Source organism: Notolepis coatsorum (genome assembly GCF_963971535.1).
Source record: "Notolepis coatsorum genome assembly, chromosome: 7".
Classification (NCBI taxonomy): domain Eukaryota; kingdom Metazoa; phylum Chordata; class Actinopteri; order Aulopiformes; family Paralepididae; genus Notolepis; species Notolepis coatsorum.
The window spans coordinates 127,546,810-127,564,284 of NC_140171.1; the positions used below are offsets into that span (position 1 = coordinate 127,546,810).

Sequence of the window (17,475 nt, forward strand, 5' to 3'; positions counted from 1 at the left end):
GTTACTGTACCTATTCCAGTCACTACCGATACAAATACCACAGAATCAATTCAGGGAGTGGGACAGACTGATATCGAGGTTCATATGGGCGGGGAGAAGACCACGGGTCAGATATAAAACACTACAACTACCAAAGGAAGAGGGAGGGATGGCAGTACCCAGCCTACAAGATTATTACTATGCAGCACAACTGAGAGCAGTGACGTGCTGGTGTAACGACAGATATGAGGCAAGATGGAAAGACATTGAAAAAGAAGGGGAGGGATACAAGGTACAAGCTCTGGTGGGAGATAGGGAACTTTTTTTTTTTTTTAAACTTTGATCAGTCACCTGGTTCTTTTAGCGTTTATCGCTTTTTCTTCGCATTCATACTTGGTCAAGTTCGACCGACAGAAGCAGGCTGAAAGGGTTCAGATGGGGGGGAAAGACACTCTGGGAAAGGCACGGCTGCCGTCCGGGATTCGAACGCGCTCAGCCCCAGATCCGCGCGAGCGCGGTTGTCCACGGCGCTGAAATAGCACTCGCGGTACGTGGTGAGCTACTGGAGCTCCCCGATAGGGAACTATTTAAAGAAAAAGAGGGACTATTAGATCCAATCACCAAATGCACCTTGACCATATGGAACAGAGTAGTAAAAACACACAAATTGGAGAAGCAGTCAGGGGTCCTGAGATGGGTAGCACATGACAAGAGATTCAAACCAGGGAGGTTAGACCATGGATTCAGAAGGTGGGAGAGGGGGGGGGCAACAGCGATATGCAAAATGATAGAGAAGGGAGAAATGCAGACACTACAAAAATTAAAGGAGAAATTTTGACTAGAAAACAGGGACCACTTCAGATATCTACAGGTTAGAGACTACTACAACAAAGAAATAAGGGGGGCCAAAGACGAGGAACAGAATGGAATAATAAAGATGATAGTATGGGCATACGAAGGGGGGCAAGGAAGAGTAATATCAGCAATATACCGGGCTATAATGACCAGCAAGGGACACACGACCGATTATATAAGGGAGAAATGGGAGAGAGAACTAGAGATAGGAATAACAGGGAAGGAATGGGGGAACATATGCGAGGTACAACATTCAACAACAGGATCGAGAATATGGAAAGAATTTGGATGGAAAAACATAATCAGATTCTTTATAACCCCAGAGCTGAAGGGAAAATATGCACCAACACAAAAAGCATGCTGGAGGATGTGTGGGAAGGAGGGGGCAAATCACACGCACATATTCTGGGGATGTCAGAAGCTGAAGGGGTATTGGGAGGAGATAGGGGAAGCAATGATCAGAATATTAGGATACGGGCTACCACAAACAGGACTGGTGCTTTACTTAGGAGACCTGACACACGAGGGAATACAAGGGGGGGACAAATATTTAATAAAGATAATGTTGATAGCGGCCAGAAAAGCAATAACGAGACTGTGGTACAAGGAAGACCCACCGACAATAGCAAAATGGGTAGGAATAGTGGAAGAAATACAGGATATGGAAAGGATAACACACATGCTGAGGTTACAGGAAGAGAAATTTGGGGAAAGATGGGGAAAGTGGGAGGATTATAAAAGGAACGAGAACGACATCACAGAGGAAGAACCAAATGCAACACAAGAGGGCGAAGGGTAAAGGAGGAAAGATGTTCAAGGAGGGTCTATGAACCCATGTCACACACCTGTGCTTTAGTTAATATTTTCTATTTTGTTTTTGGGATATTACAATTGCTGAATGCTTTTATACCTTATTATTTATGTCTGTTTAACGGTGTGATATTAAATATTCAGGGATGATGTGGTTTGTGTATGGGTGAACCAAAAGGCAAAGTGAAAGTTAATAAACAAGAGAAAAAAAAAAAAAAGGACGAAGGATAAGGGAAGAAAGAAGCTCAAGGAGGGTCTCTGGACCCAGATCACACATACAAGCCTTAGTCAGCATTTATCATCTTTGAGTAGGAATTACCTGTTTATGCCTGTTTAAGGGAGATACACAATCAGCCTTTGTATCAAATACCTAGAAAACAACAGTAGGGGATCCAGACAACTAACCATGTGATACCCATGTAAATATTTATGTGCACTGTTTTTTCTTTTTGTTTTTATTGTGATGCTAGTCTCTTTATTTTTTATTATTTATTTTTTGTAAGTGCTGTCTGTCTAAAAACTGTTAATAAAAAATTTAAGTTTAAAAAAAATAAAAACTAGGGCTATCAATGGATTAAACTTGACAGCCCTAGGAAACAACGCATAACACACAGGACATATCAAGCAACAAACAAGAACCCCCCCCTCCTCCCCTCCCACAGGACTTCCCTGAAAAGGCACCCCGGGCCCCCCGTTGTAGGCATGCGGCATGCCCACCACAAGCGGCCGTGAGGACAAGTCACGGGTCTCCCAGAAGAACACTGTTCACCGGCCTACAAATAACACACCCTAATGTCTCCAAGGGCTGTAGGTCAAGCAGCATGAGGGTTCAAGGACCTCCCTGCGCACCAAAATTACTGCCAACCCTAGCAACGACAGGCCAACAGTAGCTAAAGTAGCGACTTTATAGTTTCAGCAGCATTAGCTAAAATTTTTCTTGTTTTGCCCCATGTATCCGTGCAACGGACTGTTCCATATAAATTATATCTAAATAGGCTAGTAGTAACCACTGCTGCTTCGACTGCTACATTATCTTGTTTTCATGATCACAGGAAGCCAAAATCCTAATTGAAATTGAAACCCGATTAATCGCCCAGCCGTAGAGTGCACTGTAACTTATCAAGAACAGGGAGCACACTACATCTCCCCTACCAAATAGGAGGCATACCAAATCCCCCTACTGTAGAAGTGGATCCAAACAACAGGTGCAAGCTGGAATGGTGGAGGCTGAGCAGTGCTGAGAGACAACACGGTTTGTATTCAGCCAATGAGCAGCAAAGAGGAAGTCAGTCCAGGTTTAAAAATGGGCATGTCATTAGTGAAGTGTGCATGTGATTGGTTGAGAATCTGGTTGGTCAGCTGCCAGGGAGAGAATCTGGTTGGTCAGCTGCCAGGGAGAGAATCTGGTTGGTCAGCTGCTAGGGAGAGAATCTGATTCGTCAGCTGCCAGTAACGCTCGGTTATTCCTATGAAAAAATCCTACTACAGGATGGAGTCAATTCAATCTTTCAAATTGTTCTTACGTACCCCAGTTGCTATTGCATGTACATATTTGAGTTTCATTACACGTATATATACATACTTACCAACTGTTTCGCCTGTTTTATAGCCTGTTTTATAGCAACACTACTATCACACTACACGACCAAGGTACCCATGTACATGTCAAAATACTTCCCAAAGGTCAGTGAATACCACGATCACAACACCAGAGGGAGCTCCACAAATCATGTTAAACCCAGATTCGGCTCAAACAAGGGACTAAACACGTTTCGCAATTATGCCACATCAATGTGGAACGCCCTACCCAAAGCTGTAAAGGAATGTGAATCACTACCCACTTTCAAAAACACTCTCAAAGAACACCTACGGGAGACTGCAATTCTAAACTGGACCCTGCAAATGTCCTAACCCAACCCCCTCCAATGTACAGTAAATGACCAAGTATGGCTTTGTCAATATTCCAATGTACAGTGTACAGCCCTTCTAAGGTTTCTCGCCTCCACATTGCCTGTGGTGCTTTTTTCCTATTGCTAGGTTTTTAATGAGTTGTTCCTTACCTTCGTGTGGGGTATGTATGTCTGGGAGTGTTTTTTTTACATTTGATTTTGGATTTCATAGTGTTTTTAGTTTTGTTCTTGATTTATTGTGATGTTTCTTCTTTTTCTTTTTTTTTACTTTTATTTATAGAATTTTCAGCTTTTTCTGGCCACGCAGGACCGATAGAGGGAGAGAGGGAGAACGGGAGGAGAGGTAGGGAAGACATGCGGCAAATGGTCACCGGGACTGGGAAACGAACCCGGGACGACCACTTCGCGACTCAGCGCACTATGTGGTGTGCTACTGGAGCGCCCTGTGATGTTTCTTCTTGACTTGTTTAAAGAAGACGTGTCCGGCCCATGGGGACATTAACGTGTGTTGTCAGGCCTTACAAATACATTTGATTTGATTTGATTACGATGTGAACAAGTAAGGCTACTACTTACCACCAACGCTTGTACTGCCTCCCATTCTTGCGGGGACTGGATCTTATGAGCTAGTAATCGCACAGATATCTGTGGCCTGGAAGTAAACAAACCATTAGAATTAAATACCACAACAGATAGACGTGTTCTATCTCTTCACCACAGCGAAGAGCAGTTCAACTCTAGGTGGAAGAATACTCTAACATAACCCTTTCACTACCACACTACCAAATGGTTAACCCTTTCACTGCGACAACACAGAAGGTTAACCCTTTCACTACCACACTACCAAATGGTTAACCCTTTCACTGCGACAATACAGAAGGTTAACCCTTTCAATACCACACTACCAAATGGTTAACCCTTTCACTGCGACAATACAGAAGGTTAACCCTGTCACTACCACACTACAGACGGTTAACTGTCTCTAGTGTTGTAGTGAAAGGTTAACCTTCTGTAGGGTGGTAGTGAAAGGGTTAATGATCCATAGGCTTAGCACAAAGATAGAATGTACAGAAGGAATGTGTTGGTACCCTTCCAGCTCCTTATTGATTTGGTCACAGAATCCTATAATGTACTCCCAATCTTCTTGTCTGTTGGAGGGGTTCGTGGCTTTGTCTGTCAAGGAAAAAAAGACATCGTTCACCATTGACACCTTGCTTCCTGTAAGTTGAAACTGTAACCATTTTTTTCCTTCGTTTTTTTCTAGACGCACAGTTAAACCCATTACTTTGAATAAGAAAAACAGTATCAGTGCATTGGTAGAAAAATACAAGGATTATAATTGTAATATCTATGATGTGTACCTTATAGTATGGTATATATCCTAATAAACCATAATGATAAATATACCTAACTGCTGTCTGTGTATACGTTGTCATGTCAAGGTAGTGCTAATGATAATTAGTGCCTTGTTAGTGTATATGTGCTATTGGACAGTCCTCCTCTTTTTGTATCACAAACAGTACTGTATTTGCAAATCTGGTATGTCATAAATGTATAGATGTAGCAGTATTGTCTATCTGTATGTCATATATGTTATGATATGTGAAAATGGGGGACCCTGATCATGTAAACAAGACGAAAGTCTTTCTCTGGTCTGCATCCCCTTAACAATTGTGTGTATTGAGCCGTACTGTATTGTACCCATTCTGCTATCTGTTAATACAATTTTCAATCAATAAATCCTGACAGTGAGGCAATAGTCTGGTTAGGATGGGGTGGCCCAACCCTGGTAACCCTTATGATAATTATGATCAAACTATTATAGCCCTTTGATTCCACTTCAACCACACACAAACCTCTACAGTGACGTTACTGTAGTTTAGATCCTCATTCTGTCTACAAGGCGACAGGCACCTCACCTAAGTAAGCCATCTCAACTGATCCAGTTTGTGGAAGCAAATCCAGTTGGAGCTTGAATTAAAAAAAATAAGCAGGTGCCTGCAGCCTGACATGTGTCAGCTGTACAAGTAACACCCCAGCTTGTGAGGAGGAAGATCGACAATATAATTGAGATTGAGCTGGTTTAACTGCATAATGCCTAGTTAGCTGCCTGTGCCACTTAATACAGGCACAGTCAACAAAACATCAGGGCTACTTTTGGCTAGCAGTGAGCAGTAGACAACAACAACAGCTTGTCTGTTGTGCTAGCCAGCGAATATATGTTTAATAATCTCGAGGGCCCAAGTGACGCTTCAGATACAGTCGGGTATATATCGCAAAGTACTATCCAACTAGCGTGCAATGTGTAAATCACGAGAGAGCACAAGCATTTGAAGGATGTACTTACTGAGCCAAGACTCCAGCGACTCCCCTTCGTCCGCCATGTTGCTCTCTGTGGGGGGCGGGGCCAGCGAACCAACACGTGACTGTGTGGGGCAACGCCCCCGTGCGCCTCTTTAATTATTATACCTTATAATAAAATACGTATCTCTCTGTTGTTTAAATAAGTTACGATTAAGTGCCAGCAATGTGTATACCAGTATGTAGGCCATGCAGACTGAATACATGATTCGAAAATGTTTATTTTCTACATGACACAAGTAACATTATAACATTATGCTATATAATGTAATAGATTATACATCTGGATACAGTTTATGGTGTATAGGCAGGGGCACGAGTGAGCGTGCAATAGTCTAAGGCTCGATAAATAGACAATTACCGGCTCTAATTTCAATATGACTGTTACTCCAGCCGGTGGCGCTAATAGCTCGGAAGAGCTGTCACGTTCTGGATTCCAGGCAGCGAGTCTGTATAGTTGCGCACAGCACACGTGCGCAAGTCATCTGTTTATGGCCTACTGTACACGACACACTACATCCATGCATAATACGCTGTAGTGTTTCAAATACATTTCCAGTGCCTAGTTTTAGTAGGCCTACACACTTGGCCAGACAGAGAGACGCAGGGAATTATCAGATTATAGTCACAGAGGCGCACTGTGCAGCCTGATACCAGACACAGTGGGTGATGTTTGCATACATTATAGCCAGGAAGTTCACATCAGAGACAAGTGGCCTCCCAGGACCCCAACACACAAACACACACACACACACACACACACACACACACACACACACGCACACACACACACACACACACACACAAGGAGGGGGGGGGGCTTTCAGATTGAGAAATTAAAATACTGTAGACATTGCTGGCATCTATTCCTTGGCCAAATGGCCTTGAATAACACCTGACGGACAATAGTATTTGTATTTTAGGACTCATAGGGAGCAGACCCTCTCCATAGGCAGCACATCTATGCAGTATGTCTTCTCACTGAAGTCACAGTGCCCTTTTAGTTTAACACAAACCTTTTTAACTTGCAAACTAAATTGAGTACATAGGCTCATTGAAAGGTTCACGGTTCGATTCCGGCAGCGCGTCCTTGATGTATGTTCCATTGGTCGATATTGTCCTTGAAGTGTCCTTGAGAAAGACACCCAACCCCTAACTGCTCCTGATGAGCAGGTTGGTACCCTGCATGTGTGACCCGTGTATGTCATGTTATGATGAATTGAAAATGGGGGACCCTGATGTAAACAAGACAAAAGTCTTTCTCTGGTCTGCATCCCCTTAACAATTGTGTGTATTGAGCTGTACTGTACTGTACCCATTCTGCAATCTGTTAATAAAGTTTTCAATCAATCAATGGTCACCTCCGCCCTCAGTGTGTGAATGTGTAAGTGAACGGGTGAATCGTGAGGCATAAGTTGTAAAGCGCCATTTACCATTTACCATTATAAAGTCATGGTACTTTTTTTCCAGGCAAGTGGAGACCGGAAACATGCAAACCTTTGTTTTGCTGACCCACATCACAGACTCATCAAGGGGAAGCAAGGAGGACGACTGACATCAGGACAAGGCCCTATAGAGGGTGATTAGAGGGACAATGGAATTATCGCCGCAAATGGAAATGATGAGAAGATGCATCCAGTCTTGAGTGCGTAATCCTCATAAATACATCCTAAAAACATTGTACATAACTGAGGGGAAGCAGCAATGCTTTACTTCCTCACCATCCCCCACCAGTACTGAAGGGTCATTAAGTTCTGAGAACACATATCAGAGAAATACCAATATTCGCCTGCTAAAGAAAAGGCAACTTTAACAAGTAATTTAATGTTGCATTGAGTGTGTTAACATTTTACGACAAGCGACAGCATCTTGAAATAACATGGATCGCTCCTTGATTGATTGATTGATTGAAAACTTTTATTAACAGATTGCAGAATGGGTACAGTACAGTACAGCTCAATACACACAATTGTTAAGGGGATGCAGACCAGAGTCTTATTTACATCAGGGTCCCCCATTTTCAATTCATAATGACATTTATGACATACACAACATACAGATATAATAATCTAATCTAATCATCTAATCTAATCATGATATTTATGACATACATATATACAGTATTTGTGACATACAAGATGTGCAAAAATACAGTACTGTTAAACAGATCCTAACAGTAAATATATACATACGAGGGGGAGGAAAGGAACTATACATCAGGAGGGGGTGGGAGGGGGGATCAGACATTTACCAGGGACAGATACAAGATACACTACGCGACCAAGGTACCCATGTACATGTCAAAATACTTCCCAAAGGTCAGTGAATACCACGATCACAACACCAGAGGGAGCTCCACAAATCATGTAAAACCCAGATTCGGATCAAACAAGGGACTAAACACGTTTCGCAATTATGCCACATCAATGTGGAACGCCCTGCCTAAAGCTGTAAAGGAATGTGAATCACTACCCACCTTCAAAAACACTCTCAAAAAACACCTACGTGAGACTGCAATTCGAAACTGGCCCCTACAAATGTCCTAACCTAGTTGTACAGTAAATGACCAAGTAAGGCTTTGTCAATATTCCAATGTACAGTGTAAAATGTGTGTGTGTCCCCTTCCCAACCCCCCCCCCCCCCCCCCCCCCCACCTCCAATGTACAGCCCTCACCCAACCCACCCAACCCCACCCCACCCAACCAACCTCCTCCAATGTACAGTTTCTATGCCAAATGTATATACACTCCTTTTCTGGACACTTTTGTATCACAAACAGTACTGTATTTGCAAATCTGATATGTCATAAATGTATAGATGTAGCAGTACTGTCTATCTGTATGTCATGTATGTCATATATGTTATGATGAATTGAAAATGGGGGACCCTGATGTAAACAAGTCGAAAGTCTTTCTCTGGTCTGCATCCCCTTAACAATTGTATGTATTGAGCTGTACTGTACTGTACCCATTCTGCAATCTGTTAATAAACTTTTCAATCAATCAATCAATCAATCAATTCAAACAGTTTCTAATTGCAGCCTCCCGTAGGTGCTCTTTGAGAGCGGTTTTGAAGGTGGGTAGTGATTAAAAAAAAAGTTATGGCAGATGTGGCATAATTGCGGAACGTGTTTAGTCCCTTGTTTGAGCCGAAATCTGGGTTGGACATGATTTGTGGAACTCCCTTGGGTGTTGTGGTCGTGGTATTCAATGACCTTTGGGAACGGTAAGTATTTCGACATGTACATGGGTACCTTAGTGGTGTAGTGTGTATCTTGTAGACCAGGCCCATTGCAAGTTGCTGTACTATGTCGTCTACTCTAAGCCATCCTAGGTTGTCAAAATGGGTAGGGGTGAGGTGGGTTCTAGGAGTAAGGTCAAGCAGTAGTCTGACCAGTTTGTTTTGTGATGTTTGTAATCTTGTTTTTAGTGCCTTTGAGGTGCTTTGGTACCATGAGGTGCAAGCATAGTCGTAGTACCCTTGAATGAGTGCTCCTGTTAGTCTTCAGGGTATTTTTGTTTACCAGAGTGGAGATCCGGTACAAGAATATTGTTCGTTGGTTGACTTTTTTGATTACATTGGATGCCATCTCGTCACAGGAAAGATTTGCCTCTAGGATGGAACCCAGGTATGTAATTTCATCTTTCCTTTGTGACAATATTGTCACCCACTGTAACAGAGAAGCCGTTGGTCATGCCGAGTTTGTTATTTGATCCGAAGAGAATGGACTCTGTTTTGCCCAGGTGTAATGATAGTTTGTTATCAGCGAGCCAGGTGCAGATTCTGCCGAGTTCTGAGCTGAGGGTTTGTTCAACCTGTAACTTGTTCTTGTCAGAGACCAGCAGGGCTGAGTCGTCCGCGAACAGGAACAAGTTGCAGTCACAAGCTGATGACATGTCATTTGCATAAATTAGGAACAGTAACGGTCCTAGTATGCTTCTTTGTGGAACACCACAGTTTACTGGGATGGGGGGGGGGGGTACCGTTTACCTCTACCATCTGTTCCCTCCCCTCCAGGTAGGATTGCACCTCCTTCTGTTTCAGATAATGCTACTTATTCTTTGAAGCAAGCGTATTTGAGTCAGAGCAATTCAAATGATCTCAACCCATTGGTAGATTTGTTTTAAAGGCTCAATAATACCAGATTAAATTACTAAAAGAAAAGAAAAAACACAAACTGTAAAACCAGTGACCGCACATGACACAACAGGCATAATGCATTTCCCTACATGTGGGTTTCCACATGGAATCTCACATCCCTTTCAAACAATATAAATAAATAGGCCTACAGCTCAGCTCTTTGAAAAGAAGCCATGAGACTGCAATCAGACACATGACAGAGGCTATATAGTGGCTTATTGTATAACTTTTCTGGACTATTCAAAAGAAAACTATTAGATGACATAAACACACATGTTTCAACAGTAACAGGGTTGTGCGTGTCTATAAACCCACAAACATTCATATCACATCTATAAAACTCCCAACAAACATAATAAATAATAATGTGCTCTGCTGTATATTTTGGACTCACCAATGTATACCAGTATGTAAATAATTCTAGTAGCGGTATCTTAACCCTTTCACTGCCACACGACAAAGGGTTAACCCCTTCACTACCACACTACAGAAGGTTAACCCCTTCACTACCGGGTAACAGTCTGTAGTGTGGTAGTGAAGGGGTTAACCTTCTGTAGTGTGGTAGTGAAAGGGTACCCGTCTGTAGTGTGGTAGTGAAGGGGTTAACCTTCTGTAGTGTGGTAGTGAAAGGGTTAAAAACATGCCTTTGTGTTCCATCGGTTTACACAACCATCAGCTTGAAAGCACATGAAAACTCCAAATCGGAGGCAGGGAATGTCATATTGTCATCGTTTGGTTTTGAAGTTGGATGAAAATCGCTACAACTATATATAGATATATACTATAGGCTATTAGGCTCATTTGCAATGCAGACAAAATATGAACCTTCTTAACATAAGATTTAAGTGCAGACATCTTCCAACCAATCACGATGTCAGTCTGTACAACAGAAGTAGCTAGATTTCCACATCAAGCATGCCTTTAAGACTTTAAGCCTGACTGCATCCCTCCGTCACACCCTTTGAGAGGAAACAGAGTATATATATTCCATGGAATATAACAAGAAAATAGATACCAGTTTCTTCTCTGTGCGTTCAGTAGAAAGCTATCTGGCTGCACGTTAGCCTAGCTTAGCACAATAAATGGGAGCGGACATGACCAGGTGGTTAGCCTTCGGCAGAGGTGTTATTTGGACAATGCCTAGGCTAACCGGTGATGTCCGCTTCCATTCATTGTGCTAAGCTAGGCTAACGTGCAGCCAGATAGCTTTCTACTGAACGCACAGAGAAGAAACTGGTATCTATTTTCTTGTTTCTCTCTGGAGAAGACGATAAGCTAATTTCCCAAAATGTTGACGTGTTCCTTTAATGTAGTCATTTGTTCAGCTTCAGATGTATAATTTGATTTGTTAAAACTGTTTTAGTGCACCCTCTGAGCTCAGCCAACACTGTTGAGGGGGTGTGGCCTCTGTTGAGGGGGCGTGGTATAACGTAAACTCTCTGTTGAGGGGGCATGGCCTGTTCATTGAAAGTTAGCATCATAATACATGAAGCTTACAAATGTAAACATATTCATGGGACCAGAATGGACGGTTGTTGTGGGAGATTAACATGGGCTGACTGTGCTAGCAGGTGATAAATATATTGTCACAGTTGCTGTGGGTGTTTTTGAACCACTAAAATTAACTACATTTTATAGCTAAATAGTTTCATTACTTGTTTTTGGACTAGCTAGCGGATATCCTTTCCAACTACTGAAAACTGACAGACTGGCTGATGGGCCAATCAGGGTAACCGGAGTAGATTATGCAGTACAGTATTTTCAGGCAAGCAGATTGGATATCTGAACTGGTTTGATATCCAGGAGGATAGAGATCAAAGGCCTTTAGTAATAATTTTTTAACATCACATCATTCAAACATCATTTTCAGTTCCAACATTTTGGGTAATGTTACATCAACATATGTTCTGTAAAAAATGCAATGAGATTGAAAAACTAGATCTTCATTGTACTGAATCTTGTGATTAAAGTAGTTTCATTGAAGTATTGTGATTTTACACTGCAATATTTTGCTATATAATCACCCTTTTCTTTCATTTGACCACAGTAAAAATATAAAATATCACCCATTTTATGAAATAAAATGTGTATAGATGTATTATAAGAGTAAAACGCCATGGATTAATTACTAGATGAAATGTGAGACCTTGCAGACTTCCAAACAAGAAACAGCAGAGCATCATTACATTACATTACATGGTATTTCATTAAAAGCCTTGAAATAGTACCTTGGAAAATATCACAATACTGGCCATCATGTATTAATACAATATCACGGAGGAGCATTTATTTCTTTTATTCAACCTTTATTTAACCAGGCAGGTCAATTATGAACAAATTCGGATTTACAATGGCGGCCTGGCGAGAGGACAAAGTATCATGATACAGCTGGCTACTGTATTGATATGTATCCCCACCCCTGTTGGAAACTGTATTTTTGGTTAAATTTGCAGGTCATTTTCTATTTGCAATTATTTGTGTTGTAAAATGTGGACAAATCCCCCACCGGTCATATTCTCTCTTCTTATACAACACAGAGAAACAGTAGGTAGACAAACAACATTCTTTTATCCGATTTCAAAGCAGCTCTTCTGTTCGCGCTCGATAATCCACTATGACGACATCTATTTAATGTATAACTATTTCTATGGAACAAACAGAGCGGGACTGTTATTCAACAAATACATCACGTGGCAACAAAACACACGTCATACTAAACTTGTGATAATTTGAAAACACTGTATAGACTGCAAATGTTTGTTTAAATCTTGTAAAGACTAGAGGGCTAAATGTCATCAATGAAATGGCAGGTCTCAGTATGTTCCAATGGCCGATATTGTCCGTGACCTCTTGTTCCATTGGTGGGTTTTGTCCATAACCTCCGACCTGCTCAGAGTGACCTGCTGAGGCAGAGGACACCTGCCATATACAGAAGGCACTATCAATTAAAAACAACTCCTACCGTCAACATACTCAAGATCGAACCATCAAACCTTGTGCTCAAGTCAAGAAAATACATTATCATGTTCAGGATTTGTTAAGTTTTCAGTTTATTTCATCCAGTCAAATACTTCCTGTTGCTAATATCAAGAATAAGACGGCTAAATTCTTGATCTCAAAACACTAATAAATATGACATTTACAAACGAAAGGTCTCTGCTTCATAACCACACTGATGACAACTGTGTCAGGTAATCATAAGAACGGGCCACCAAATAAATGTAAACAACGTAGAGCGAATGCATCCTGTGAGATTTTTTACGTGCATAATGTCAATGGGTTTCAATAATTAATGGTTAAGTCTTCAGCAAATGAAATGTCATGCGGGAAGTTGTTTGAAAAATATAGACAGATATTTCAGTTCTCCTTGTTGATTATAAAAAATAATTCAGTTTTGATACAGTGTCGCCAAACTGTAATGTGACTGAATAATCAACTTCTGTTCCTTCTGAAATAATAGCCAGTAAACCTGTTCCAGAGACATTGACATACAGAATGAATCAATCATAACAGCATCGTCCAAATACATACAGTGAACTGTACATTATATATATATATATATATATATATATATATATATATATATATATATATATATATATATATATATATATATATATATATATATATAAATCATGAAAAAATCAAATGTAAAAAAAATAAGAAAGAATTAAAATTAAAATTAAAAAAATAAAATACTTCCAGCATCCCAGAGCAGGGTTGACAGTAACTAGTCTTTGGTCTCTGCAACTGACTGACATCTTTTAATTCATCTGTTTTCCAACGACAGGTGGCGGATTCATGGTGAACGAGAGAATATATAGGGAGCAGTGAAAGGAGGAGGTGGGGGGGGGGGGGGGGGGGGGGGGGGGGGGGGGGGGGGGGGGGGGGGGGGGGGGGGGGGGGGGGGGGGGGGGGGGGGGGGGGGGGTTTAGGGAATCTTTGGGATGAATGATGAGAAACCTCTGCCAGCTCCAGAGACAGTGTTCAGTATTCTACTCTCTCTGCTCCAGAGCACCCACTGTGCAGTCAGCTCACAGGCTGAGTCCGTCTGTCCGTCTGCCTGCCTTACATTCTCCTCCTCCTCCTCCTCCTCCTCCTCCTCCGCCACAGACCGTCTTCCTCGGTCCTCTTCCTCTTCTTTTCATTCTGGAGGAAAGTGTGAAATGAGGTGGGGCTGGCTCCTCCTCCATCAAGTTCAGTCCCACTTCGTTCTGAGGTGAGCGTCATCCCACGGTTATGGATGTTTAAATCATAGCATGTTATGGTGCCTCTCTCTCTCCCTCTTCCCCCCTCTCTCTCCCTCTCTTTCCCTCTCCCTCTCCCCCCTCTCTCTCTCTCCCTCTTCCCCTCTTCCCCTCTCCCCCCCCCCCCTCTCTCCCTCTCTCGTCTTCAGTCCAGTATTTCTCTCCATGTTTTGGTGGGACGAGCGTCATTACACGCGGTGACGTGACATGTGGCTGACGTTCCTCTCTCTCAGTCTGGTCGTCGTGCCGGAGCTGGCGTGGCGTCGGTGTTGCCGGCGTTACATGTGATGGTTGACCGGTGTGACGTAGTTGCGGGGGAACGTGCCCATCTGTCCGTGGGAGACACCTTTCCACCAGTTGGCGTGGGAGTTGTCCAGGACCTGGATGACCTCGCCGCGCCTGAAGCCCAGCTCGCCCTCCTCCTGGGGCTCGAAGTCAAACAGCGCCTGGACGTACATGTGCTGCGGAGGGGGACAGATGAGGGGGGGGGGGGGGGAGAGACACACGTTAACCCTTTCACTACCCACACTACCAAAGGGTTAACCCTTTCACTGCGACAACACAGAAGGTTACACCTTTCACTGCCACACGACAAAATTGTTAACCCTTTCACTGCCACACGACAAAAGGGTTAACCCTTTCACAACCACACTACAGAAGGTTAACCCTTTCACTACCACACTACAGAACATTAACCCTTTCACTACCACACTACAGCCGGTTAACCGTCTGTAGTGTGGTAGTGAAAGGGTTAACCTTCTGTAGTGTGGTAGTGAAAGGTTAACCGTCTGTAGTGTGGTAGTGAAAGGGTTAACCCTCTGTAGTGTGGTAGTGAAAGGGTTAAAGACTCGGAAGGAGAGTTCATTTTGCAAACGACTTCACCGGCTGTACATAAATAAGGGGAGAGAACGAGTAAAAAAAATCACTGCGCTAGCCTTGGCTAAAATGTCTTCTTCCACATTTTGACGCCGGAGCGCTGTGATTGCCGGCTGCTTTGTCACATGCCTGGTGCGCCCAGCAATCACAGCGCTCCGGCGTCAAAATGCGGGAGAAGACATTTTAGCCAAGGCTAGCTCAGAGATTTTTTTTACTAGTTTATAAAAATGATTTAAAATGTTTATTAGCAACGCCGAGCTTTCAAACCCCCCCGCTTTTGTGTGTGAAACCCTAATGCAACAGTGAATACCTTTGAAATGTATATCTGATATATTTTGGACCAACCGCTCGTTTTTAACCAGTGCTTGATGGTGCACATTAACATGCCTAGTAGCGTGGAATCAGTGACTACGTATTCAAGCAAGGCTTGCATCACAGTCACGAAAGGGGCTACACATCCTTATACAGTATATACACATACACATACTTATACAGTATATACATATCCTTATACAGTATATACACATCCTTACGTTCTCTCCCCTTATTTATGTACAGCCAGTGAAGTCGTTTGCAAAATGAACTCTCCTTCCGAGTCTTTAACCCTTTCACTACCACACTACAGAGGCTTGCATCACAGTCACGAACGGGGCTAAAGGATGTGCTGGTTACGAGACAACCAGTAGTCAGTCTGTTCAAATTTAAAAAGGATTGTGAGGAAGTCAAGTATTCTTTTCCCCTAAGGATTTGACAGTGCAATATTTAGAAACATTTTATTAATTTGGATAAGAAATATTAAAAATAAGATGTGTAGGTGTTATATAAGTAAGTGTATATAATATGTGTTATAACTAAAGTAAGTAAGTGTATATATGTGTTATAAGTAAGTAAGTGTATATGTGTTATTATAAGTAAGTAAGTGTATATATAATATATGTGTTATTATAAGTAAGTGTATATATGTGTTATAAGTAAGTAAGTGTATATATGTGTTATAAGTAAGTAAGTGTATATATGTTATAATAAGTAAGTAAGTGTATATATGTGTTATAGGTAAGTAAGTGTATATATGTGTTATAGGTAAGTAAGTGTATATATGTATTATAAGTAAGTAAGTGTATATATGTGTTATAGGTAAGTAAGTGTATATATGTATTATATGTGTATATATGTGTTATAAGTAAGTAAGTGTATATATGTGTTATAGGTAAGTAAGTGTATATATGTATTATAAGTAAGTGTATATATGTGTTATAAGTAAGTAAGTGTATATATGCATTATAAGTACCGGTAAGTGTATATATGTGTTATAGTAAGTGTATATATGTATTATAAGTAAGTGTATATATGTATTATAAGTAAGTGTATATATGTGTTATAAGTAAGTAAGTGTATATATGCATTATAAGTACCGGTAAGTGTATATATGTGTTATAGTAAGTGTATATATGTATTATAAGTAAGTGTATATATGTAAACGACCCTCTAGGTAGCGTCATTCAGCTTGTGTGTGATAGGGAACCTTTATTTTGAAGCACCGCCAAACCGGAAGTAGCTAACCGGAAGCAGATACCGCGAGCATGAGCTCAGCTTTACGGTCCAAATGAACGTTATATTACGGCTGCAAGGAAAGAGAGTTCTCCGTGAATATCTTCTTTATTCTTTTGTTATATGGAAATGGTCTACAAGGTAACTGCTGTGCACTTTCTATGGTTTTAATGTTGGTTTGAATTCACTTTTGTTTGTGTTTTGACAACTTAAAGTTATTCCTGCTACTGTGAAAATACGTTGTTTTCTAGCTAACTTGGTCATTGCAAATTCCTAGCTTGTCTACACATTTAATAAGGTCCAGAGTACCAGCATTTTAAGAGTTTTGTTTTGATTGTAGATCTGGAAAAGAAGACTTTCATGTGGGTTATGGTTAAGCCCCTGTTGGAGAGAGAGAGGACAAGGTACTGGGATGTCTATTTGTCCTATTTATTGATATGGGCTGTTTACTTTATATTTGTATTCATTTAATGTATTGGCTATGTCACTGTTATTGGAAGCCATTTGTGTCAAGTGTTATGTTAGCTTATTGAACAATGTGAATGTGGCACTAATGTATATAATGTATATATATCTGAGTATCTTTTCTTTGTCTTTCTCTGTCTTGTCACTTCAGCTCTTACGTTGTGAATTGAAATAAACATTCATGAAACACCAGTAAAGGAGTCCATCCATCACTCTCCCAGGGATGCTACAATATATGTATTATAAGTAAGTGTATATATGTGTTATAAGTAAGTAAGTATACC

At 41.4% G+C, this 17,475-nt stretch overlaps 2 protein-coding genes across 2 annotated transcripts in view; both read right to left on the bottom strand.

The window, feature by feature from the left end:
• LOC311231935 (ADP-ribosylation factor-binding protein GGA3-like) overlaps positions 1 to 5,952 on the bottom strand; it is a gene marked incomplete at its 3' end in the record, with an annotated part of 70,220 nt that extends 64,268 nt beyond the window's left edge. Inside the window, exons 1-3 of the mRNA XM_084318574.1 lie at positions 5,902 to 5,952; positions 4,643 to 4,727; positions 4,131 to 4,206 (exon numbers count right to left, since the gene is read on the bottom strand). Coding sequence (XP_084174700.1) covers positions 4,131 to 4,206; positions 4,643 to 4,727; positions 5,902 to 5,938 — 198 coding nt within the window. The 5' untranslated portion in view covers positions 5,939 to 5,952. The remainder of the gene's footprint in view (positions 1 to 4,130; positions 4,207 to 4,642; positions 4,728 to 5,901) is intronic.
• An 8,486-nt stretch (positions 5,953 to 14,438) lies between these two features.
• LOC311231526 (growth factor receptor-bound protein 2-like) overlaps positions 14,439 to 17,475 on the bottom strand; it is a 91,234-nt gene continuing 88,197 nt past the window's right edge. Inside the window, exon 5 of the mRNA XM_084318143.1 lies at positions 14,439 to 14,763. Coding sequence (XP_084174269.1) covers positions 14,581 to 14,763 — 183 coding nt within the window. The 3' untranslated portion in view covers positions 14,439 to 14,580. The remainder of the gene's footprint in view (positions 14,764 to 17,475) is intronic.